Source organism: Calypte anna, chromosome 5A, assembly GCF_003957555.1.
Source record: "Calypte anna isolate BGI_N300 chromosome 5A, bCalAnn1_v1.p, whole genome shotgun sequence".
Lineage (NCBI taxonomy): Eukaryota > Metazoa > Chordata > Aves > Apodiformes > Trochilidae > Calypte > Calypte anna.
This window is the reverse complement of record NC_044251.1, coordinates 2,121,635-2,148,411: the sequence shown is the minus strand read 5'-3', so window position 1 is coordinate 2,148,411 and position 26,777 is coordinate 2,121,635. Positions and strand designations below refer to the sequence as shown.

The following is a 26,777-nucleotide window of genomic DNA, read 5'->3' as shown; positions in this document are numbered from 1 at the left end:
CCCAGGTGGCCAAGAAGGCCAATGGCATCCTGGCCTGTATCAAAAACAGCGTCACCAGCAGGTCCAGGGAGGTGATTCTGCCCCTGTGCTCAGCCCTGGGGAGGCCACACCTCGAGTACTGTGTCCAGTTCTGGGCCCCTCAGTTTAAGAAGGATGTAGAGGTCCTGGAACAGGTCCAAAGGAGGGCAACCAGGCTGGTGAAGGGACTCGAGCACAGGCCCTATGAGGAGAGGCTGAGAGAGCTGGGGCTGTTCAGCCTGAAGAAGAGGAGGCTCAGGGGAGACCTCATTGCTGTCTACAACTACCTGAAAGGAGGCTGTAGCGAGGTGGGAACTGGACTCTTTTCACAGACGACCTTCACCAAGACAAGAGGACACAGTCTTAAGTTGTGCCAGGGGAGGTTTAGGTTAGATATTAGAAAGAATTTCTTCACGGAGAGGGTGATTAGGCTATGGAATGGACTGCCCGGTGAGGTGGTAGATTCTCCGTCCCTGGAGACATTTAAAAACAGACTGGATGTGGCACTCAGTGCCATGGTCTAGCAACTGCTCCGGTGGGTCAAGGGTTGGACTAGATGATCTCTGAGGTCCCTTCCAACCCGGCTAATTCTGTGATTCTGTGATTCTGTGATTATTGTAACAGTTGTGCTTCTGCCCTTCCATTAGTATACTTACCCTGACTGTAAAGTAACTATATATAACTATAAAATCAAGTCCTGTATCTAAACATTTACTAACCATTAGGAAAAGAATGATTTGTAAAGAAGAGGTGACCAATACACATAACAAAGAGCATGAGACTGCAATTTTAATTCCAAAGCAAAGACAGAAATGCAGAAGACAGGTAGATGGAGCTGCTATATTGGTTTTGCCTTTTCTTTTTTTCTTTTTGAGACAAAGGATGTCCAAAATATATATGTTTGACCCCAACAAATACCTTAACAAAGGAAATCCTCATTCAAATCAACTGGATTGGCAATCTGAATTATACAATATACATATTTTCATATACTGGAATAAGCACTTTAAAAAAAAAAAAAAACAAAAAACCCCCAGCATTTAAAATATGTCTTCTTTCCTTTTGTGAAATACTCTTACTTCTTTTGCAGAACCTGATGCTCCAGGCTCATGTTTGGTACACAATGGTCCAGCCTTCCATGCCTCTGTATCTCCACAGTCACAAAATCCACCTCCAGCAGAGCTATGCATCTTTAAAACAAAATGTACTTCATTTAGAAAGTACACACATAAAAAGCAAGAGAAAAATAGAAAAGTGCATTATTTAAGTCAAACACAAGCAAAAATACTTACAAAGTGTAAGAGTCAAGGAATAACCTATGTACTTACCACATTTTTTTTTCTTTTTTTAGATAAAAGAAGGCTTATCAGAGGACTGGGGAGAAAACCATGAACTTTTTGAGAAGAAAATAAAGGATGAATTATTTTTTTTTAAAACAAATTTACCTAGAAAGGAGTTGGAAGGCCTATGACTGATGCAGAACCACTTCATAAATGGCAAAGTATTGATTTCTGGTTCTATTAGCAAAATTATAGCCAAGGTGCTTAATGCTGTCTTTACAAGTTACTTGGTAAAAGTCTGAAAATAACCTAAACAAGAGTATATGTATATTAAATAGACATCTAGTAGTTCCTCCACTTCTAACCAAAGGAAACAAATCATCAGCAGCATCCCAATACTTCTTGCAATTTCAACTTTGCACTATGCTTTCAGAGATGTACAAATGTTGATCCCTCATTTTGGCATAAATTCATACAAACCTTAAAATCTCTGATCCTAAAACAAATGAGTGTCCCAATACAGACCTTAAAAAATGTATTTACTTGAAACATTTTAAAATAGCCTAATCTAATTAGAGGTGCTTCAAGAAGGAGGTTGGACAGGATGACCTCCTTAGGTCCCTTCAAACCTAAATCAGTCTATGAATCTCTTTTAAGAGATGCAATTCTTTAGATTGTATCTTTAAAATGGAAATACAGCAAAGGTGCTCCCATCTCACTATTTCCACAGCTGGTCTTTTGCCTCAAGAAGTTACTGCAAAACAAAGGACATCAGTTGCTCAGCTCAGCTGTGATTTCAACTTGCTCTGTAATCATTATAGTCTCTAAACTCTTAGCATGAGTGTATATATGAAAGTTGTATTTGCATTACACAAGTAGGTCTACATGTCTTTGAATCAATAGTTACAATGCATTTTCAGATCAGTTTAGAAGACTTACACAGAGGGGAAGAATATATTTTGGCCCCAGGTTATTTTGAGATTGCTAGGACCTCTTCCCAAACTGCCTCTCATCAAAACATACCTAGTTAATCAGATAATAATACAAATAAGAAGTCTCCTCAATGGATGTCATGTTAATGAACATAAGGAATAGCCACCAAAAAAAAAAAAAAAATCTAGCCCACTTTTTGGTTGTGAAAGATAATTACATTGAATATATATTTTTTCTGTACATTTTCTTGCCTGTTGCAGCAGTCAGACCACCTTTATAATGGCTTTTAATATATTGTTTTCCATTTCTACTTCCAAGGCTGCTGAAATTACTGAGTTCTCACTGAACAGAGCAAGCTAGAAAGGGGGCCTAGTGTGACCTACACTAGTTCATTCTGCCCTGGCAGGGGGTTGGACTTCGTGGTCTCTCAAGGTTCCTTCCAACCTCTGATTTTCAGTGATTCTGTGAAACAGCACATGAGAGTTTATGCAGTGAGTTAGCTAAGAACTACTAAAAAGATCCTAATCCAATAATTAGAGCATGGGAATCTCTCAAAGAAAACACAGATTTGGCTCAAAGAGAATCGGAAGCATATGAGAAAGAGATGATGTGTTCTAAAGCAACCTTGTGCTGGTTTTGGCTGGGTTTTCTTCATAGCAGCTACCATAGAGCTGAGTTTTGGATTTGTGCTGAAACAGTGTTGATAATGCAGTCCTGTTTTTGTGGTTGCTGAGCAGTGCTCACAGAATGTCAAGGCCTTTTCTGCTACTCACACGACCTCACCAGTGAGCTGGCTGAGAGTGCAACAAGAAGTTGGGAGGGGACACAGATGGGAGAGCTGACCCCAGCTGAAAAAAAGGAATATTCCAAAGCATGTGACATCACACTCAGCATATAAAGCTGGGAGAGGCAGGAGGACTTGTTTGGAGTGATGGCATTTGTCTTCCCAGGTAACAATTGTGCAGGATGAAGCCCTGCTGTCCTGGAGATGGCTGAGCACCTGCCTGCTGGTGGGAAGCAGTGAATTAATTCCTTGTGTGGCTTTGCTTGCACACATGGCTTTTGCTTTACCTATCAATCTGTCTTTATCTCAACCCATGAGTTCTCTCACTTTTACCCTTCTGATTCTCCCATCCCACCCAGGGGGAGTGAGCAGTCAACTGTGTGGGGCTTGGGTGCCAGCTGGGGTTAAAGCACAACATTCTTTTTTGGCACCCTATGTGGGGCTGGAAGGATTTGAGATAACAACAGATTTAATGGAACGTGCTAGAATGAATTTATAACTGGTGCTGCTGTTCAGCTATGAATTGGAATGCTCCTGTGCTTGCCATGGGACTTTCTTGCCTTACTGTAAACTGCAGTCTTGTGCTTTTTAGTGGCTGCTTTTTGCTTTTGCTGCTCACTGCACTGCTTATCACCTTGCTCTGCTGTGCCTGGGAACATTTTGATAACAGCAGTGGTGATGTGCCTGGGCTGGCAGATGGCCAGGGCATTCCTCCTGTTTCTGTGCTGCTGCACTGGACAGGCTGGAACTCCACTTTCAGTTTGAGTCGAGGGGACTGTCACCTGTGGATGAGTCCATCAGGGAGCAGAACACCCCAAACATCTGTGGCCGTGGTTATGTCTGTGCCACAGCATGGATACCTCTGAAGGGACTGTGGCCAAGGATTATTCCACACTGGGGAAGGTGGACCTCAAAGCATCTGTGGCTATGGATAAGTCCTTGCTCCAGCAGGTACACCCTGAAGCATCAGTGACTGTGCATGAGGTCATGCTGAAGCACCCCAAAGAGTGGGGCCATGGATAAGCCCATGACAGAGCAGATCCACCCCTGGAGGGACTGAAGCTATCAGTAAGGCCATGTTGGAGCAGCTTCATTCTGGAGGGACTGTGGCTGTGGGCAAGGTGATGCTGGGGCAGGTATGGCTCTGAAGACACTGTGGGCCATGGAGAAGGCCGTGCTGGAAGAGGTTACCTCACAGCAACTGTGGCTCTGCATAAGCCCAAGTATCAGCAGGTACACCCCTGGAGAGACTGTGGCTCATAGATAAGGCTCCACTTGGAGCAGGTACACCCCAAAGGGGCTGCAAGGCTTAAGTCCAGGCAAGAACAGTGGCAAGGGGCAGAGACTGTAATAGAAATACCTTTAAATTGTTGTAAACTTACATTTGAATCCCATGTCCTCAATTAAAAAAATGATGGTTATTAACATTTGTTAATATAAGTACCAAGGTAATGGCCCTCATACAGGCACAGTATATATACAAACAGTACTAACAGGGAGTCAGGACAGGACTGACATATTCAATCATTTTTTTGCTCATTTTTTCACATCTGTGATACTGCCAAACAGAATAAAAACATATCCATTCAGGAACACATTCTCACCCTCTGATTCTTCAAGTAGAAAGTCACTGTTCTTAAAATAGGCTTTATTTAGTAAGAAACATGAGAGATAATTAACTTATTAGTAAATAGCAGGTGTTTTTTTAAATTAAAACCTACTAATACTTATATGCAGTTTATTATATCCTCAAAAAATATATTCTCAAGTTAACAGTATGATTTCTTAATATAAGGTTTTTCTACCTTGTACCGGTGATTCTTGTGGATGCTGTTCTGGAAGCAGTCCATACAGAGTACACAAGTTGGATCAACTGCACAGTCTCTGCAACAAAAATACTAAGTGGAAACCTTTCTAAAGCAAACACATGGAATATTCATGCACAAAGAAAATATTGCTCTGGAAAAAAAAAACCCAAAACCAAAACCATATTCAAGTTATAAAAATTGGCTACTCTATGTCATAGAAAAAATGAAAGCCAACCTTGCTAGGCTTGAACCATGTACTCAAACCTGTTATATCAGATTCTATCCTGCTTGATTTCCACTTCCAAAATGTGTTGCTAACATATTTCTGGTTTTGCTAATAAGCACCTATTAAAAACCATGATGACTCTGAACTAAACTTGATTATTTTTTCCAACAACTGCAGCCAGTTTGCTAATAAAACCTTTGCTTCTAACTTTTAAAACTTCTCTAACCTTTAAAAAGAAGCTATAATCTAAAGAGAGTTCCTGTATGAAATAAGCCAAAGACTGCATACTTTGAAATTTCATTTCAACAGTTTCAGTCATTCACTCAAACACCTGAAAATCCAGAATGACTCTCATGGGCAATCTAATTTCATTTTGATTAAGCTCCACAAATAGATGCTTTTTTATATAGCCAGTTTTCTGTAAAACTTTGTCACTGTTTATGCTTTAAATGAAGTTTTATTGTATGGAAAATACGGATGACAGATGTTTAATAACAACATATCAAGTTTGGGTTTTTTTTATGCCATTATTCAACATCTAGTTCAAGTCTCCTTTATGATACAATTAAAAGTGCAGTAGATTACAGAATTAATTTCCTCTCAAACCTTTAGGTGACAATTACTACAATAATTTAATACTTCACTAACATTAATTCATTAACAGAAATCAACTGCAAGGTGATTTAAAACAAATTAATTCAGAATTGCCTACTAAATCTGAATGCCCATTTCAAGACATTTAGATATTAATACTTTAGACTATCATTCTTAGCATTTTAGAAGCCCTTAGCATCAGCTGCAGTAGGATGCACAGTAGTACCTTTCTGAAAGACAGGAACTAAAAAACCAAACCAAACAAACAAAAAAAAAACCCAAAAAAACCCCACCAAAACACCAAAAAAAACAAACAAAAAAAACCTGGATTTTTTGCCTGCTGTCATACAAGAACTTTGCAGAGGTAGGAACAAAATTATCCCTATTACAGCAGCACTTATCTGCCATGACCATGCTTTTCCTTTGTACAATTCCATGTCACATTCACTATATACTTCATAGCAAACACCTCAGAACTTCTTCAGAGACCACTCTCCTTTCATACAAAAGACAAATTCTCTATTCATAGAGAAAGCTGAATAGTATGAGATTAATTACAACTTTACAGTGTAAATTCTAAACATGAATTTTACACAGATATTTCATTTTGACATTTTACAAAATTCTAAGGGCTGGATTTTTTAGGCAAAATAATATTCTTCACCTTAAAAATACACTTGTGGTATTTCTAATGAAATTTTCTAGAATTTTAAAAGAAATTGAAAACAGCAACAAACTATAACAGCATCATAGTTACACTAATGAATACTAATGCAATCTTTACATCTATCTCAAAGACCTTGAGCTTTCTAATCTTAGTATATTATTATTCATACTGTTAATTAATAGGTTTGCATTCACATGAATCAATAAAAGAAATTATATAAAATCAATGGCCTGACATCTTTAGGATACTCCAGAATGAGAGCAAAGGTGAAAAATTAACACTGGTCACACAGCTTTTGCTTAAGCAAAACACTGATAATGCACAGAAATGTCTGTTGCAGACTTTGAAAATAGTGAATATCATACAGTTCAGACATTTATGCCTGTTCTCTCATACTTCAGCTACAGACCCCATATTGTGCCCTGTCATCCCATCTTTTTAATCAATGGCCCTCAGTACCTCCAATATTTTTTCTATTTCCTTCCCCATTTCTCTGCCAGAGCCTGCTTTTCATACGCAGTTTTCCTCAGTCTAAATTGGTTTGAAACATGAAGAAAATGCCACTGTCACTTAAGCTAAGACCTACCAATACACAAGTAATGACTGGTTAGCAGTAGCAGGCAACTACCTTTATTAAACCACTTTGCTGCATTCACTCACATGGGAATATTCCTGATGGAATCCTTACAGCCTTACCTGCAGGAATATGTTGTCTCCCCTCCTTTGAAGACTTTCCCACAGAGCTGGGAGGTTCCACTCTGTTGTAGCTTCTCCAGGAACATATCTGGGTCTTCCCCAAACAAATAACATTCCAGGGGGTATAATATTGCTGCCTGGACCATCTCTTCTTGTTTCTCCAGCAGAGGGTCCATTTCAGCTGAGTAAATATTTGGCACATTTTTTGCCAAGCATTGTAAAAATGTAGCTTGGAAGTTGAATCTTTCATCACACCACTGCAAGAAAAGCACACCCATGGATAAACATAAATGAGTAAATAAATTCAAAGAAAACAGCATTATGCACTACTTTTGTGAATCCAAAACTTTTTTCCACATCAGAAGTCTGTTCTGTGTGCAATAAAACCCAAGAAAATTTGGTTCCCCAAGAATCTGTTATTTTCCTCTCAGCACCCATCACAGTAACCTCTGTTCCCTTGAAAACTTCTACTAAAATACACTAAGGGAAGAGTTGGCAAGAGTTATGCTACTGCAGAGCAACACATGCACTGACAAATCTTCACCTGCATGTTTGCCAGGAGGCCAGAAAATATACAATCCTGATGTCTGATGACAAATGGAAAGAGCAGCAGCAACAGCAGAGGGTTTCACTGTCTGAGCTGGGAAATAAGTTTTGGGGTCATTCTTCAGCCTGCTAATAGTCACAAAATGTGCAGCAAACTAATGGTTTTTGAATTGTTACTCTTCAGTAAAATCATGTTGAAACTAGTCATCAGGGTTCAATAGTTTCAAAGAAAGTTAGGGGCTGGAAGGGACCTCGAAAGATCAGAGTCCAACCCCCCCTACCAGAGCAGGGTCACCTACAGCAGGTCACACAGGAACCCATCCAGGTGGGCTTGGAATGTCTCCAGGGAAGGAAACTCCACAACCTCCCTGGGCAGCCTGTGCCAGGGCTCTGTCACCCTCACACTGAAAAAATTCTTCCTAATATTTATATGGAACCCCCTATGCTCCAGTTTATAACCACTGCCCCTTGTCCTGTTGTTGGTCACCCCTGAGAAAAGCTTTACTCTGTCCTCCTGGCACTCACCCCTTACATATTTATAAACACTGATGAGCTCACCCCTCATTCTCCTCTTCTCCAAGCTGCAGAGCCCCAGCTCCCTCAGCCTTTCCTCATCAGGGAGATGTTCCACTCCCTTCATCATCTTGGTCGTTCTGCACGGGACTCTCTCAAGCTGTTCCCTGTCCTTCTGGAACTGAGGGGCCCAGAACTGGACACAATATTCCAGAAGTGGCCTCACCAGGGCAGAGCAGAGGGGGAGGAAAACCTCTCTCAGCCTACTAACCACCCCCTTCTAACACACCCCAGGTGCCATTGGCCTTCTTGGCCACAAGGACACATTGCTGGCTCAGGGTCATCCTTCCATCCACCAGCACCCCCAGCTCCCTTTCCCCTGTGCTGCTCTCCAACAGCTCAGTCTGTACTGGTACCTGGGGTTCTTCTTCCCCAGATGTCAGACTTTACTCTTGCCCCTGTTGTAATACATTAAATTTCTCCCTGCCCAACTCTCCACTCTGTCCAGGTCCCTCTGAATGGCAGCACAGCCTTCTGGGGTGTCAGCCACTCCTCCCAGTTTTGTGTCATCAGACTTGCAGGTAGTACACTCTAGTCCCTCATCCAGGTCATCAGTAAATATATTGAATAGTACTGGTCCCAGTACTGACCCTTGAGGGACTCCACTAGAAACAGACTTCCAACTGGACTCCATCCCATAACCACAACTCTCTGGCTTCTATCCTTCAAGCAGCTCCTGATCCACCTCACTGCCCCATCATCCAGGCCACACTTCTCCAGTTTAGCTCCAAGGGTGCTGTGGGAGACAGTGTCAAATCCCTTCCTGAAATCAAGACAGACTCCATCTGCTGCTCTGCCATCACCCACCCACCCGGTTACATCCTCATAGAAGGCTGTCAGGTTGGTCAGAGAGGACTTCACTTTGGTAAAGCCATGTTGACTGCTCCTGATAAGCCTCTTGTCCTTGATAAGCGACAGCACCAAGAATGAGTTGTTCCATCACATTTCCAGAAAGATGCCCAACTGATTATATCAGTTTAATGTCCTTGGAAAAGCAGGCTAATAGGGTAATTTCATATTTATATGACAATTTTTAAAAGTACTTTTTTTTGGCTTGAGGTTCTTAATCTTCATAATTTAAGCCCCTAATTTCACTTACAACTACTCTAGTTCTCTGAATGCTCTCAATAATTCTACTGTCCTTCAAGTCTGAATACACTCTTTCACATTATTTTTGATATTTAGAAATACCTTTTGTTTATCCTTATTGCAAATCAGATTACAAATTCACCCATCAAAGCTCCTAAGGACAACCTCCTTTCATACATAACCTTGATTTACACCCAAAAATTTATTTTGGTAGAAAAAAAGATTATACATAGCTTCACAAATATTCCTAAAGGGAATTTCCCCTAGACCAACAAACAAAGAGTAAGCAAAGCAACCACCAGAGACTGGATTGTGATCTTAAACTAGCAGACTATTCAAATTTTCTGAAAGGATGAAAATGCACATCATGTTATGTAAAAGGCAAAAAAATGCTTATTTTTGATTTAAAACAAAACCTTAATCAATGGACTGGCCCCCAAAACTGAGAGAGGTAAGGGAATTAATAATAGATCCATAGGCTCCCTAGTTTACTACCCTGATTAGTACAGTTGTCAAAAAAAACAAATTAATCTAGAACACATGCAGTCCAAAGCACTGTAATCCCAGTACTCTGAAAGCCAGATCTGCAAACATGTTCCCCTCTCAATTTGGTTTCTGTATTTGTTCACATTTGGGTGTGCTGGGTGACCCCTTAGCATGTTCTCTTTCCAAAACACAAGAGAATCCCAGCCTGTGACTCTTCCATCTTAATAAGCCCTGTTCCCAGGAGACAGTGTAACTTTAGCTTCTGCCTTCTGGAACAGAGCACGTCAAGAAATACAGAGCTAAACTTTCCTGAAAATCTGCCAGAAGTGTAGAATGGGTTCTCACACAGCCTAACTCACAGCATTTCAAGTGTTCTTGTGCAAAGCTTTTAATTCTATTTAAATACTGTCCAGAGAGGCAAGGACAAGAAGCAGTGAACAAGGAAGAAAGAAAGGGGTAACTCTCTCAAGCAGGCTGGCTGCCTTCTCACAAACACACTAAATTATATCCTTGGCCTATAATCACCCAGGAAATTTCCATTATATTCACAAGACAAACAGGAATATTCTTTGGATTACTTCTAAAAGCTGCACCAGGCTAAACTTCATACTTATCCCATACCCTCCGTGTCTCACAAGAGAAGCAATTTACTCACATAAAAATCTGCTCAGTATACTATGTTCAAGTGCATGAAATTAAATACAAAACTACCAAATATACAGAAGATGCCAAATAAAGCACACCTTTAAGTTAAGATTGACTATCCAATGCCAACTGGTCCCTTTGAGCACACATCCTGAAATTCAGGTCTCTCTGATTAACACATTGATCCCACCTTCCCTCTCATTCATTCCTTTACCTGAGGACATCATACCTGTCAAGTGCTCAGTTACTACAGATATGAAAACCATATGAATGAATAAATTGTTAGCTTTTCTTTTACCTAGATTATTAATCTAGAAATGCCCAAGAGCTGTGTAATACAGCTTCAAGTAGTGATGAAGCCTGAGATGGTTCTGGACAACCTCCTCTGGCTGACCCTGCTTTGAGAAGGTTGTTTGACCTCCAGAGGTCCCTTCCACCTTCAATCATCTTGTGATTCAAATGTGTTTACAAGGAAAAATCCTATTTCTTGATTTCTATTAATCTTCTAATTCCTGCTATAAGTAAGCTCTGCAGAAAAGTCATTTCCAAATTTGATTCCACTGAAAAATGAATTTGAAACAACATATTGAAACAGGCAGAGATCATGATACAGCAGGATTAAGATAAGAACAATCATGTAACTAAAATACTATTAGTCAGCTCTCCACAGTGCTCAGACCCTACTCACCAGAGCCCACAGCCCCCATCTAACAGAGGAGAGCAGAGGAAGCAGGCCTGAAAACATTCCTCTAAAATTGACACTATTCCACTGCAAAATATTTTTGGGGTGCAAACTGAAAGCTGCTTCCACATGCAGTCAGAGTAATTAAAGCTCCCTCTCAAATATAAATGCTGAAATTTCTCAACTGTTAAATATCTGGACTAGCAACCTTAGTAAAGTGCTTTTTGGTGGGCTTTTGGGGAATTTTTATTAAAAGTTACCTGAAAAATCAGCCATGCCATCACACTGATCACATGGACATACACAAGGAAGGCCCACAAATAAAACCACCACCACAATGACCAGAAGGAGCTACCAGAGTGAGAGTAACCCTGGCAGCAGCACATCCCCATCCTTCCTGTGGAAGGAGCAACATCCAGACCAGGTGAGTGAGCATTCCCAGGTGCTGTGAACAGCAGGCAAAGGTCACATTTGGGAACCAACACTAATCAGAGACACACATTGTCTCCTCTACTTTTATACTTTATATTTCTAAACTTCTACAGCCCTCCCTCTTTTCCTCCTTTAATGATACATTCCTTTCACTTTCTCCTTTTTCAAAGATGACAAGAATTCTTGAACTACATGAAAAAGGGAGGTGAAAGGAAGCAGGAGGAGTTGTAAACCTATGTTTCTCAGATATAAGCAGCTTTGTCAAGTGCAGAGACAGCATACACTCTGTCCAATACATTTGATTTGTTCTGTATATAATAAGCAGTTACCTGTAATCTTTAATGGCTTTTCAGAAAAATACAACTGCAGAAGAATAATTTACAGCAACACTTGAGAAAACCCACTAAGAGATAACCTCTTATCTTGTATGGAAACATACAAGTTTAACATTTAAAAAAACATTTAAAAAAAGACTGGATGTGGCACTCAGTGCCATGGTCTAGCAACTGCTCCGGTGGGTCAAGGGTTGGACTAGATGATCTCTGAGGTCCCTTCCAACCCGGCTAATTCTATGATTCTATGATTCTAAGTTAGCTCCTCCTCTGTGGGAGCAAACTACCAGTACTTCTACACGTGTAAGCATAGAGATCTTTCCAGAAGTCAATTCCAACCAAACACATGGCTTTCTTCAACATCTAAAAGGATAGTTTGTAGGCTTTTTCCAAACACTTTAAAGAAACAACATGTTAGAAAAGGTCAGAAGATGATTTACATTTGCCTAAAAATAATGCTATAAGGGCAACAGAACTGTCATTGATATATCCAGTACATCCATATGCTATTTTTTCATTCACAAATGCATTCATTTGTGAATACTGCAAATAATCACAGGAATGACAGGTAAGTATACAAGGAAAAAAGAGAAAAAAAGTTCAGAACAAACTCTTTCAATTCACTTTACACCATCAAACCATCAAATGAGATTTCTCACCACTATGACAACGTTTGTTATTATTGCAACAATGCTCTTATGTACATTCAGTAGGCATCACATCCATGACAGTTTTTGATTTCCATCAATTTTACAAGCACAGTTCTGTCTGAATTCTAAAGAAAGCCTTTTCAAACTTATAGTTTGCATTAAGTAATACTTTAAAAAGCAGCACTAATTTAACTTCACTGATTGACACATTGATATTTTAGTGCAAAAGTGACTGCATGTATTTCAAGACTATACTTTTAGAAATACAAATTAATGTAATCTGTGAAAATGAGTATCAATATCTACAAACATTAACTAACAAATTGTGAAGGAGTAGACATTGATAGCAGCACAAACTAAAACCTATAGCTGGTCCAGTATTTCACTTCAAAGGAGTAGTAAAGAATGAGATGGGAATACCAGCTGCCTAGCAAGACAGCTGGTACAAGTAGAATTCCAAAAGTAAAAAACAACAGTGCTGGGGACATACTGAGTTCAAGCAGGTTTCATTCAACAAAAATATCAAATGCAAAAGGCACCTTTAATGCATGGAAGCTGTTACTAGTTAAACAGAGATTAGTGGTGCAAAATACCCCAGAAAAATGTTACGGTGATACTGTCTATCCAATGAGCAACCATAAAAAAACCAAAGCAAAGCAAAAACCAGAATCCAAAAAACCCCAAACCAAAACAATTAAAAAGGATAAACATGCAGGAATTCTTCAGTGGGTATGCAGAACACTTAAAATTTGTTTAGAAAGTAAACTTCAAGAGGTTCTTGAATTAGTATTTTCATGTAAGGTTCTGCTTTTTAGTTCAGCTTGCCCTTCTGTTTATTTTCATTTAAAATTATCCATTTTCTAATGCATTGGAAATAAAATTAAACTGCAGAACACCTATATGCTTTTTTTAGTAAAAATAACAAGGAGGCAAGGCAATCTATTTCAACCTCAAAGACATGTATTCCCCAAAGAGGAGGCTCAAAAAGCACTGGAAATTAATTAGCATATTTGTTCTTCTCTGCCTTAAATCAAACTGGATTTTTTTAGAAGCATAAATTTTTGCTATCTCAGGAGTGGCACAGTTCAGGGAGTTAAAATGGAAGCTTACTCAAGTTTTTAGGTCCCATAAGCACTAGGTAGCTGCTCATGATGTCACATTCTCCAAACAATGTATAGCCAATGTTTTAGCTCTTGTTTAGCAGAGCATCAAGCTCTAAAAAGAGGCTGTTGAGAACTCCATTGGTAAACACCTGTTTTGTGACACATCATTCACACAGCTCCCTTGTAGAGCAGAGCTGAGAACCACCTGTGTACCAAACTCCTCTCTGCTCTGGGTGCCAGTAAATGCACTTAGAGAAGCAAGTTTGGTTTCAAAAGTTATTGTCTATTGGCACAACATGGAGAACATCAAGACAGTCCATTGTCCAAACAAAACATCAGTTCTGGCCTGAAGACATAAAAGAACTGTTTGATCTCTACATTCATTTAAACTTTGGCCCCTAAGCCAAACCAGGGTGCCAATTAATGTTAAAAGATGCTTTAATGAGGCAGGTGTTTGCCCACTGGGAATGAGGTTCATAACAACAACACAGACTATTAAAGCTTTGTGGACAGCAGAATCTACCTTGATTCCAGCAGTCTTCACTGATTACCAGTTTAGCTGAACCAGAGCAAACCAGTGACAACCAGAAAAGCAAAAGTAACCAGCAGTAGCACCACCAGCTCCTGTTCTGGCAGCTGGACAGCTAAATCTAAGGAGGTCTTCAGGGTAAACAACACACAGAGCCAGGATGTTCAGACTCTTTGAAACTCAGGTCAGGTGTCAGTTCTCAATTACATTCATCTCCAAAATCACAAGAGTGCAGCTTCAGTACATGGGGGGAAGTGCTTGAATGTAAACAAGTGCCCCAGGAGGCATCTGAGGTGAAATCATGGCTTCTAATTCTCTCTGCTATGCTGTAGGTACCTTTCCCATATTGCCTACTACTTGGATACTGTATATACTACAAAATTAACAGGACACTACTAAATAGGTTCAACAGACACAACAAAGTAGCCAGACATTCCAGAATTCCCAAGTATTTGAGGTATCTAAAAACCTCTCATGTTCCAGATTTTTTGGTCAAGCCAGTGTTAGGTGGACAGCAAGGTACAGCTCACACATCAACATTAGGGGAAACAGGAATTCAGTATCAAGTACTGAAACAAAACATACAAAATACATATTTTGGGGAAAAAAAAACCAACTAGAAAAACGAGCAGAATCTTCAGTAATGAAGAGTTATTTGTAGTATGCTGTGAGATTTCAGAATTTTTTCTTTAGGTTTTGACTATTCACTTGACAGATCCTTTTTACTTTGTTTCTAGAGAAACAAAGGAAAGGACTTGATTCTTTCCTGGTTTCATCTCTAACATGGTGCTGTGATCTCTTGCCCTTGAGAGAAGAGACCTGCTATCAAATTTGTCAGCACCAGTCTACACTTCAAAATTATAGTTATTGTAAATATTTATAGTGTAAATATTTACAAATATTTATAAAGTAGTAATTGATTGATTTTGGTATAGTTTGAAAAAAAAAAAAAAAAAAACAACTCCAAGCAAAACAAAAAAAATCAAACAGAAAAATCCCCTCTGACAATCTTTCAATTGCCATGAATTTTAGCTATATATCCAATGGATCTTAAGCCCATAATGAAAACTTGTAAAACAACTTAGGTTCTATCTGTATCTAGCACTGTCTTTGCATGTCCCAAATGCTTTTCCTTATATACCAAAGCTAACCTGCTTATCCCTACCTTCTCCACTGTTCTGGGATCTCAAAAACACTTAAAACAGTTGCGTACTACCAGGAACATCCTGTGGCAGCTACATCCTCCTGTATGTAACACACACCTCTTGTAGCCCTGTAACAGTATTGTGTCAGAAACACATCAACCATAATTTGTGTACTTTGTGTGGATTTGAGCAAAAATGCCAGATCCCTTCACCATCCCTGCTGGCTTCTGCGCTAACAAAACCCACACAAATTACAACACAATATGAGTAAACATGAAAGCAGACAAGGAAGGAAAAAACATTGCTCAATTTATTTGGAGGGAATGCTGACAGTTGGACACTGTGATTTTAGGGGTCTTTTCCAACTGCAACAATTCTGTGATTCTCTATAAATGAAAGGACTTCAATACAGTGCTAAATACATAAGGAGACAAGCAGGATGATGATGATGATGCTCCAGTCACTTGCTGCAACTTCATGGACTCCACTTTTTCAACACTGATGCAAGTATACATCATACACTCTCCTGCTAATGCACTGTTCTAAAAGAGTGGCTTTAATTATACAATATTCAGGGCTGATTTACACAACAGGATACGCTGGCTTAGCCAAAAATGAAATTTTTAACTGATTTAGCTTAACATAAACTAGTGTAAAATTATATTAACGTATCATCTGGTCTAAGGAGCTTAATGGAGTTTAGAAGAAGTTAGGTTTAAAACTGAAGAAGTCACTACAACTGGAAGAAGTCACTACAACTGGAAGAAGTCACTACAACTGGAAGAAGTCACTACAACTGGAAGAAGTCACTACAACTGGAAGAAGTCACTACAACTCCAAAGTAAGATGTTTGACTGAGATGTTTGACATTAATCTCAAGAAATAACCAGCATATGAATAACCCCTCCATATTACTACTTGATTACAAGATAGTTACAGAAGGCTCCTTGTATGCATTTTCTCAACTATGTAACATTACTGAACAACAAAAAACACGATCTGAAATACTTTAGAATGCAGAAGCACCTGTACCATATTTTGCTGAGAGTGAAATTCAAAATAAAGTTATTTTCCTGCCTTTAAAGAAAATATCCCAATAACACTTCTTGTACATCACTACCCCACTTACATCCATACTTTTCTTTATGAGTACTGACTGATAACAACAGCTGGGACTGAAAAAAGTGCCTTTTCCTCACAAAAATGCACACAAATGCATCCAAATATGAAGATTTAGTATAAGTTAAAATTTTTGAAATATTTAATATCTAAACCCTGCTCATGGATTCCAAATAGCAGCCACCAAAGCAGGCAGGAGTCAAACTGGTATTTGTTTAGAATACAGATGCACAAACAACCAAAGGGCTGGATCCAGCCTGCAAAGCAGGCTTTTATTAGGCCACCAGCAACCCCTGCTAGCCAACTATTAGGCAAGCCAAGTCCAACCCATCAGTCAGCCAAGCAAACTGCAGATGCTGTTGGGAAATAAAAGAAAGTAAACTTAAGTTTGGTAGATGGGGCTTACTGCTAGGTCAGTGCCAGTGGGGCTTAAATTCAGCCCTCTCTTTCAGGGCAGTTCAGCTCAGGAAGCAATACAGCCACTAAAGAGAAGAAACAGGCAAAGATGGGACCTAAATCAACTCAAGCAGTGCCAACTCAGGTACATCCAACTACAGTCATCCAATCTGGAGGAGGTGGAGTTAAGTGCACAGAAGAAACCACTAAGTTGGGCTGGATGCAGATTTTATTACCTGAGTCATCACCATCCACTCCAGAATCAGGCTGGTTCCTGCAGAACCATTCAGGTAATCCTGCATCATGCACCCAGCACTATGGGAAGGTTTACAAGGCACACAGCCAGATGTGGTGTTGCACTGTAACCAACAGCACCCCAAGCCACAGACAAAGGAGAGCAAGAGTCAGTGTGACTGGGCTAACACTGAGACAGATTTGACAAGTTCAGTAAGGCTGAAACCCACTTCAGTCAGGCAGCTGTTTCTGCTCCAGATTCCCTCAACTTCCTGATGCTAGCACCACAGTGAATGGATGTTGACACCAGCTGTTACACTGAAAACACCAGTCAGTCAGGATGTGTTTGTTCCACCTAACTAGGGCCATCTTTAGTACAGCAGTAAATTGGATGCACTGGTTCCAGATTATAGCTCTGACATCAATACAGCCAGATCCATACCCCTAGCTCCCCTTCCCCCTTAACACAATACCCTCGCCCCCTACTCCCAGCAGTTTGCTTGGACACGTGGCAGACGATGCAAGCTGAGTGGCAACCCCACCTCTCTTGAAAAAAATGGTGATTCTGGTACAGATACTATAAACCAGTTGAAACCACATAAAAATTAAAACAAAGTGGACCTGCACTGACAATGAGCAGGTGAGGATCGCTTCAACATCTTTTCCCATGCTTTTCACAATACCACTATCATTGGTTTTACCCAGTGCCTGGGCTAACTCAATTTCTCATGTGCCCAGATAATAAAGACTGACCGCGTTGCTTTGCTGCTGATTGCAGTTATCATTCTCAGTACTGCTCTGACCCTATACACAGCTCTCCAACTTAAAAATCTGGCTGACTCACATTGCATTTTTTGACACTGTAATACAATCAAATTACATTTTCACTATTTTAAAGCAAACTGTTTCTAGTCTAGAAAAAAAATCCACACACAGGCCTGTTAGGGTCATAGAAACAGACTTCATTTTACCAGTGGCTCTGTATTCATAGACTGCAACCTTAGAATTTGCAGATAACCCTTCTTGTTCTGAGAGGAAAGGTACAACGAACAATGGTTGATGGCTTAGCACTGCCACCTGCAAGAGAAGTCCCATGAATAAAAATCTCCCTATCTGTATATTCCTAATACTATTAATGGTGTGTAACATTATGTAAAAAGAAGCTTTTCTACAGGGTTGCCAGTGCCCAACTTCTAAACATCCAGAGTCAGGTTTCAAAACCAGGCCATGCACATAGGCTGTTACAGGAAAATGTAAAATAACATCTAACTTCTTATACATGTTTGTTTCTGATATATATTCTGATTCCTTTTCTTAAAATGACAGCCTTTGGTTTTTAAATTCCCCTAGCAAAATGATTGCAGCACAGTAATCACTTCACAAGCTTGTGAGGGAAAGCACAGAAAACCCAGACCCACTATCTCTACACAGATTCAACAGCAAATTGGTCCAAATAAGGTATAATAAATCCACAGCTGATTAAAGTAATTCACAGGGAGGAAAAAAAAAAACCCAGGCAGCTCTGTTTAGCAAATAAACAACTGTCTATGCCTATTCTAAACTTCACTATTTGCCTCTCCATTCACATATTCACTGCAGAACAACAACGTTATTCCAGCTTTTTTGCTCCACAGTGAAGTCACCTTTAATTAACACAGGAGAAGCCAGCCCAAATTGTAAAAAACATGTATACCCCACGATGTTTTACGGACGCAAGGCAGTCTTTTAAGCTTCACGAAGTCTGACCTTATTTAATTACCTACAGGCCAAATGAAGACCGGGGGTTGAGAGATGCTGTGGGGAGCTGGGGACAAACCGCTGCCCCCTGGGCCGCCCCACAGCAGCTTCCCGGGCCTGGGGCAGCTCCGGTTTCCTGGGGCCGGGGCCCATGCAGGCCGCCAGCCCCGGGCCCCCATCCCGCCGGGGCGGCACAGGGAGAATCGCCCGGTGCTCCAGCCCCGCAGCCCCCGGGCCATGCCTGGCTACCCCTCCGCAGGTGCCTTCACCACCGGTACGAGCGGGCAGACACTGGCGAGGCCCGCCCCTCCACGGACGACACCGCCCCCCGGGCGGGGACGCCGGTTCCCTCGGCGGCCAGCAGCAAGGCGCCCGGAAAAGCCCGACCGAGCTGCGGGGTCGTATCGCGGGGAGGCAGCAGAGGCTGCCCCCGAGCGGGGGTAGGGGGAACGGCGCCAAGGCGCCGGGCTGCGGCCTCACCATGGTTTGCTCCTGGGGCTGCGCAGGGGCCCGCCCGCCCTCTGCTCCCGCTCCGGGCCCTTCGTCCGCTCCGTCCGCCATTTTGAGAGCGAGGGACGCGGCCGGCGCCGCCGTCACCGCCCGGAAGAGCCCTGCGCCGTCAGCCGCCCCTGCGCTGCGCCGCATCCCGCCTACATCCCGCCCACATCCCGCCCCCGGGGGCGGCTCTCACCTCACCGCACAGGCGCACTCTGCACTGCGCGCATGCTCCGCGGCTCACGGCGCTTGGGACGGGGGATGTCCCCGCGAGTGTGGTCCCGGGGTCGGCGGGGGAGCGGACGCTGTCGGCGATAAGGAGTCAGGCGGCTTTGCCGTTCTGGCGCGGCCCGCTGAGGAGCGGTGTGAGGGGCTGAGGAGGCCGTGCCCTGACTGGCAGTGCCTCCGGACCTACACGGGAAGCCGAAGCAAAGCGCTTCCCCGGGGTCTGTCAGGGCGAGCGGCAAGCGAACCGTGGGCTCGTTCTCCCTGCAGAGTTCGGTGGATGAGGTTCTCTGCAGACATCTCTCTCCGGTGGTCACTCGGGGCCCTGCGGTACTTGCAGGATAATAGCTTAGGTAATTTTCAAGCACACTGATTCGTACTGCTTCATCAGAGCTCCCACTCGGGATAGGTTTTACATTCAGGTTGTGTTTACGTGGATTTACTCCCTTTGGTTGCCTATTCCTCATGGCTAGGCAGGAGCAAAATCATTAACTTACTTGCAGTCGTTACAGTTGCAAACTTAATTACAATCATTAACTTTAGACCACAGCCTTCAAGATCACATCTGTAGTCTGCCCATGGGTTGAGATAGGGAGGAACATGGAATGAGAAATAACTGGTGACACTCTTCTCAGTAACTTTGTTTCCCAGGCCAGCAGCAATGGGCACACTGCTTCAGGCTACTCTTCTGACATCCCTTGGGTACTACAGTGCAGATTTGTCAGCATTTGCAGTACTTGCTGTCCATGATATAAAACTCCTGTATCATGTCTTGGGTCGTAAAGTAAGCAGACTGAAAAACAACAGCACAGAGAGTTAGAAATATTTTTTGCATTTATCGTTCTCCTCTCTTCTGCATTTACACAAAGAAGTCTTTTTATGGCTGTTTCATTGCCGCTTGCTCGTTATAGGACCTTACTTTATATGTTTGTCTAGCAACAACTTCGTAACTTTGCTTGCATCTTCCTGGAAGAATGCTAAAAAAATTAAGGAAGGAAGTAGACCAGATATGAAACATGATAAATGTTTTGAGTAGGGATCTCATGGGGAGCAGCTAATATTTTCTTGTTGAAAATGCTGCCATTTAGGAACAAGGTGTTGAAGTGCTGTGCTAGTTTTGGGTGCTGCTGAACTATTGGGATGGAATCATTGTGTACCTCAGAGATTCAAGGTATTTAAGATGTTCTACACAATAAAGGGACATTCTGTTCCCCAGGAACAGAGAGGCATTCACAGCTCAAAAAATGCCTCAAACTCCTTGAAGTCCACGTTCCAGAATGAACCATTTGAAAGGGTATTTATAATTGGATGACATCTGCAAATCATGCATTAACTAGGCAGTGTATGACTATATATCATATATAGTGCACACTGGGCTGCATATTGGTATATATATCACAGAATCATAGAAACACAGAAAGGTTGAGGCTGGAAAGAGGTCTCTGGAGGTTATCCTGCCCAGTCCTTCTGACATCCAGAGCTGGTTACCCAGGACTGTGTTCAGATGGTGTATGAATATCTCCAGGGATGGAGACTCCACAATCTCCCAGGCCAACCTGCTCAAGTACATGGTCACACTCACAGTACAAAAGCATTTTCTGATGTTCAAGGGTATCCTCTGTGTTTCAATTTGTGCCTGTAACCTCATGTCATGTCACTGGGCTCTACTGATACAAAGCCTGGTTCTGTCATCATCCCTGCATCCTCTCTTCAGGCTTTTACACATATTATTAAGATCCTCCTGAGTTTGTTCATTTGGGATTTTTTCGTTGTTGTTGCTGTCGTTTTTCTCTTTCCTTTTCCTTTTCCTTTTCCTTTTCCTTTTCCTTTTCCTATTCCTTTTCCTTTTCCTTTTCCTTGTTTTGTTCATCTGCCTAATTTGCAGGCAGATGAACAAACCACCAGCAGATCAATTAATGTGAAACTTCATCCTGCAGGTAAGAGAAGTCTTTCACTACTTAAGTCTGATCAAATGCAGAAAGTCACTGCCTCATCCAGGGGGTCATTTTCATACTTTGTTGGAGACATTCCTGCAAATCTTCTCAGTCCCTTCCCACTGGGATAGGCTCCTCAGTACTCTCAGCATAGAACATGGTGGCATAGTCTACCCCAAGTATCCATGGCCTTCCCAGAGCTGACACAGGCAGGTTTGACCTAACTTCACAGAATGGTTTGGGTTGGAAGGGACTTTAGAGGTCATGTGGTTCCAAACCCTCTGCCACAGGCAGGGACACCTTTCACTTGACCATCAAGTCTCATCCAACCTGGTACTGAACACTTCCAGGCAGAGCTTTTCTGGGAAACCTGGGCCAGTGTCTCAACACCCTCACAGAAAAGACTTTATCTGAAGGGGCAGAAGATTTGTGGGGCAATATGCAGTAGGATCTCCAGCCCAGCCCACTCACCTTCCCTGAATACTGGCAGCCTATCAGCAGGGAGATCTTGGCTCAAGTCCTGCTGCCAGCAAATATTCCTTGCAAAATGCACAAGCTGTCCTTTCTACATGAGCCACTCCAAGCTGTCGTGCTGAATCTTAATGATTTGTCAAGTTAGTTTTAAGAGAAAATGGGAAGGTCTTTTTAAGTAGTTGTTTAACTCTAAGCCAAACCCAAGCCTAGTAGACATTCAGGAGACCTAGCAACAAGTTCACGGTGGTTTGAACATCCCAAGAAGACAGAGAATTCTCAAGACCTTTTGTAAAAGAAAGGTCTGGAGGAGGATAGGAAAGCAAAGAGAGAGGCTTCCTCCCCTGTGCTAGCTCTTCAGGGAGAAAAAGCAACTGGTGTAACTGATACTAATGCCCACCAGGTGAGTTCCGAAGCACGGAGATGAAGCTGACACTGCCACTTGCCTTTCTCAGCCAAACCCCAGAAGGCGTCCTGCAGAGCCCTCTGCTTGCGCTTTAATAAACGGGCCCTTTGACGGAACCGAGGGTCCAAACTATTCTTTAGAATGGAAGGCTAAGGCTGGATCTTCCCAGACTCCTCCGGAGGAGCTTGGAAAGCAAGGGGGTCCAGGCAGAACCTCATGCTTCGGCAGCAGGGTCTTCCAAACCCTTCTTCCATTATGGCCAACCCAAAACTTGTTGCCTTTTCAGAGCTGGCTGTAGAGTTGCCCCGTGGAACAGCCAAAACCAACCCGATGTTAGGCATTCTGCAGGAGGGGTTTCTTCCTTCTGCTAACAAGTAAGGATCTGGGGGAAAAAAACACTTCAAGTTTATGGCCAGATGAAAGCACTGTCATGCTGTTAGTTTCATGCTGTGATGTTTTCACCCATCGTGGCTGTATTTACAGGGTTAGTGTGAACTGTGCAGATGCTGTACTACTGAAGAAGGTGAAACAAAGCTCACCTCAGCAGCATTTTGTCACTGCTAAGTGGGTATTCTTCATTAAGCAGTGATGGGGACTCACAGGGGATTCCTCCTCTATATATGTGGCCCATAAGACAAAAACCTCGGGCAGCTTTTATTACACAGAAGGAATTGTATATGCATGATTTTTCCAAGAACTAATTAACATGAGACTCCCTATACTAAGAAATCATTAAGATGAACACACCTCCTATTAGTTTAAACTATTGTGCATTCTCTGTCGGCATCTAGTGGTTATTCCCAGAATCACAGTCCCTCTGGTGGTCGTTTACTTCATCCCGTGGCTGTTCTTCCTCTTCATCACTTGCCCTCTTGGTGAACTTCTGTTGCTGTGTTCCTCGTTTCTGACGACTTGGCAGCTTACACCATCCAGAACCAGTCGTCTTCTGTTCCTGTGGTTCCATCTCCTTATCTCCTGCATGCTGTGCTCCTTTGTACAATACCACCAGTTAATTAATTTTTTTTCTTATCTCGTTAGTGCCATAGCTCAAAGCACATTCTCAAGGTTAATCATACAGAAGGCCTTATGTCTAGCAGAGGGGCTCTCCAATAAAAGCAACCCTTTCACTAAAAGACAATACTGATGTCTAGCAGAGAGGTGCCTTTCAAAGAAATAGATGGAAAAAAAGAATCTTGGAATATCAGGTTGGAAGGGACCTCAAGGATCATCAGGTCCTACCCTGCTAATATGATTGTTTATATGGTATGTCTGGCCAAGTGGATCCCAGTCTGAGCTGTGCTGTTGGGTTATGTGTTCCTTGGTTCAAGACCTTGCACTTCTCTACACTGAACATCAAGGTCCCTGTCAGCCCCCCTCTTCAGGCTGTCTAAATCATCCTGGAGGGTGGGGCTCCCTTCTGGGGCATCAACCTCTCCACTCATCTTGGTGTCATCAGCCAACTTCATCAGGGTGCTGATAAATCCATCATCCAGGTTGCTTATGAAGATAAAATGCTGCCTCTAACCTGGGGGGACAAATTTCAAAGCATTTGCTGCTTTGTAGATATTCAGAGTATAAATCAGGCACAAAAACTCCACCAGGTGTGGACTTGTACACTTCTGCATTGCTCAAGAAAGGTTGAGGTTTTTATGCATTTTATTTCCCTGTTTTTCATTCTGTCCTAAAGTTTGAAAATAGACCAAGCACGATCACAGCTACTTTTGCTCTTCTTGTGCAGTGTTGGAAGAAATGGTGGAAAAATGTGTACAGTCTGTTCTTCCATCCATTAAGGCACTGGAATATTGCACTTTATGTCTCTGTACATTTGGCCTTAAGAAGCACCAATGATTTCAGTATTAAGTTGTATCTCCAACAAAAGATATGCTATAAATAAAATTTCTTATTTCTTATATACCAATTTCTGCTACATTTCTTGTACATTCTTCATCATAACTGAGGCTCTGGAAGAACTGAAATAATGCCATTCTCTTAAAGCAGCCCTGGATCTTCTGAATCAAATTATCTCAGCTAGCCAAGTAGCACCACTGGAAAAAGGGCCAAATACTAAGTTATGCTGGGAAAATAATGCAGGATGTCTCTCATCTACCCCCTTCCTTGTTGATCACTCCCTCTAAAAAAACCCTAGAGCCTGAGACTTCCAAGAAGAGAACAAAATAATTCCAGCCAAGCAAAAAACAACAACAACAAAAAGAAACCACCCCAAAACCAACCAACCAAAACAGAAACAGAAAGAACTTTTCATTTAAGGAGAACTCTCAAGCACATGAAAGCAGAACAAAACCTTCCAAATGTAGTACTAGGGACTAGTAGGATACATCAGACTCAGTCAGTATTGCAAACTACCACGGTCACAGTCACTATCGAGAGAGAAAAATATATAAAAATTCAAACTAAGCCTCCCTTAAGACTAAGGAGAAAAGAAGCAAGGAAGAAAAAGACCCAGAGGTACAGGATTGGTTATATTGTGTGGGAATGTTTTCCCCAAAGATTAAGCACAGCCCATTGCTTAGGAAAGGTCTTCTCTGTCTGTCCCCTGCGTACCTGTGTCAATGGCAAACACCAGAAGCCAACCTAAAAGAACATTACTAGATTCCTCTTGTAAAAGTGCCTCAAATGACTTAAAAAACCACATCAGTATTGAGAAAAAAAGTCTAGGAAAGCAATTAGATGGAAGAAGAAGCCAGTGAGTTGTAAAGGGATAAATGGAGATTGGTGCAATAGTGTCCTCATACAGAAAAAGGAGATGCAGGAAGTGCCCGCAGCCCTCTAATCATGGGATGCTTTCCAATAGCTTCCCCTATCAGTGTAAGGAAGAAGAAAACACAAGTGGTTCAGAGTAAAGTAAAAAACAGTTTCAGCTGTCTATAGGGAAGATGAAGGTGGACCCAGGGAAGGGAAAACTTCATCTACTTTTATTTATCTTGGAACGTTGCAGTGTTTTTGTGAATGTGATTCTTGAATTCCCCATTTTAATTCAAGATTTGAAGAAGCAGAAAATGCTGTCACTTAAATACTGGCAAAATCTAGTGTGGCATTTAGGTTGTCTGGAGTTTAGGGTTTTGCATCAAAAATATATATTTGGCAGCAATTCTTCCCTTCATTATATGACTTGCTAATTTCACTTGTAGTTTTCTTCTATACTGCTATCTAGTCATGGTTTGAGTGGACTAAGCTAATTTTAGGTACCAGTATGAAGACCTAAAGAGAGGGTCCTTAGGACCCCAAGGAATCCAAGAGTGGCAGAAGACAGAGTGGTCATTAATTCCCTCCCATTTCCTGCCCATACTCTATAAAGTCAGGAGGACCAGAAACTTAATCTCCCTTTTTCCTGCTCCTTTCTTCCCTAGTGCTTCACTGAGCTCTGAGGCCTTGGTGACTCCCTCACCTTACCACCAGCTCTCCACAGTCTTTTAAGAATTCACATCCATCAGGTGATGGAAGAGCTGGGGACTTCTCTCCTGAATCAGCCCTGTCACAGAGGTCCCTCAGGCACCTCTCCTCCCAGCACAGAGATCAGGTTTGGTAGATTTGTATATATAAAATACAAATAAACTCTCCCCACCTTCACCCCCTGCAGCACTCACAGTTTATTTTAACAGCTATAAAAAGGCAATTTCGTTTAAGTAGGATATTGGATGTTTCCCTATTACATGGAATGACATGGAAAGAGGCATCGAGTCTCTTTGAGAGATGACAGTTCAGGAGGTCATCTGGATGCTGGAGAACCTCTGCTATGGAGACTGGCTGAGAGAGTTGGGGTTGTTCAGCCTGGAGGAGACAAGGCTGCAGGGAGACCTGCAGGGAGCTGGAAAAGACCTCTGAAATCATCATGTCCAGCCTATGACCTAATATTACCACTTTGCAACCCCACAGTATTAACCATTCTGGGTAATCTGTGTTTGCTACCCTGGCAGAAGATTACATAGTTTAGACACTTGGCTGATATGTGACAGACCTGGCCTAAGTGCTGCTGGAAGTTTCCCAGTCTGTTGCAAACCTGTCCCCTTGTGCAATTCCCTGCGTTTGTACCTTTCCAAGGCTGGGGAAACAGGCAAATAGCCATAGCTATTTGGGCCTTGCAGGCATACCTACTAACCACCTACTGCCTGCCTAGTATTTCTGTTCTGAATTCCTTCCACTGTGGTCTTACCACTCCAGGCTTCCAAGAAACTTCCGTGTTCCTCTATAATCAGTATGGGGATAAAGTTCACAGGTGACTTTTCCAGGTATGTTCAATAGATTTTTCTCACTGTGCCTGCTCACAGGTACTCTTAGAGTTCTTCTCTTGCATCTTCAGAATGTAGCTGACTGTAGCTCTTCTATAGTAGCTCCCACTCATCATTTAATGAAGTCACTGCAGACTTAACTTTCCATCTTGAAATCTGTCGCTTAAAATTACTGCCACTAGTACAGGTTTAGGGAAAAGGTGGGGGGAAAAATAAGACAAAGTGAATGTTGCAATTGAGCCACTTAACAATTCAAAGCTTCATTTAGTTTTGTCCATATGTGTTGCAGATCTGG

At 41.9% G+C, this 26,777-nt stretch overlaps 1 protein-coding gene across 2 annotated transcripts in view; it reads right to left on the bottom strand.

The window, feature by feature from the left end:
* UBR1 (ubiquitin protein ligase E3 component n-recognin 1) overlaps positions 1-19,643 on the bottom strand; it is a 74,003-nt gene extending 54,360 nt beyond the window's left edge. The window contains exons 1-5 of one of the 2 annotated variants that reach the window (XM_030452068.1): positions 19,615-19,643; positions 19,396-19,504; positions 7,007-7,263; positions 4,821-4,899; positions 1,098-1,208 (exon numbers count right to left, since the gene is read on the bottom strand). In XM_030452068.1, coding sequence (XP_030307928.1) covers positions 1,098-1,208; positions 4,821-4,899; positions 7,007-7,182 — 366 coding nt within the window. In that variant the 5' untranslated portion in view covers positions 7,183-7,263; positions 19,396-19,504; positions 19,615-19,643. Of the gene's footprint in view, positions 1-1,097; positions 1,209-4,820; positions 4,900-7,006; positions 7,264-19,184; positions 19,337-19,395; positions 19,505-19,614 lie in introns of those variants that run through there. The other variant, XM_030452067.1, reaches the window with a different exon arrangement.
* Between the last annotated feature and the right edge of the window lie 7,134 nt (positions 19,644-26,777).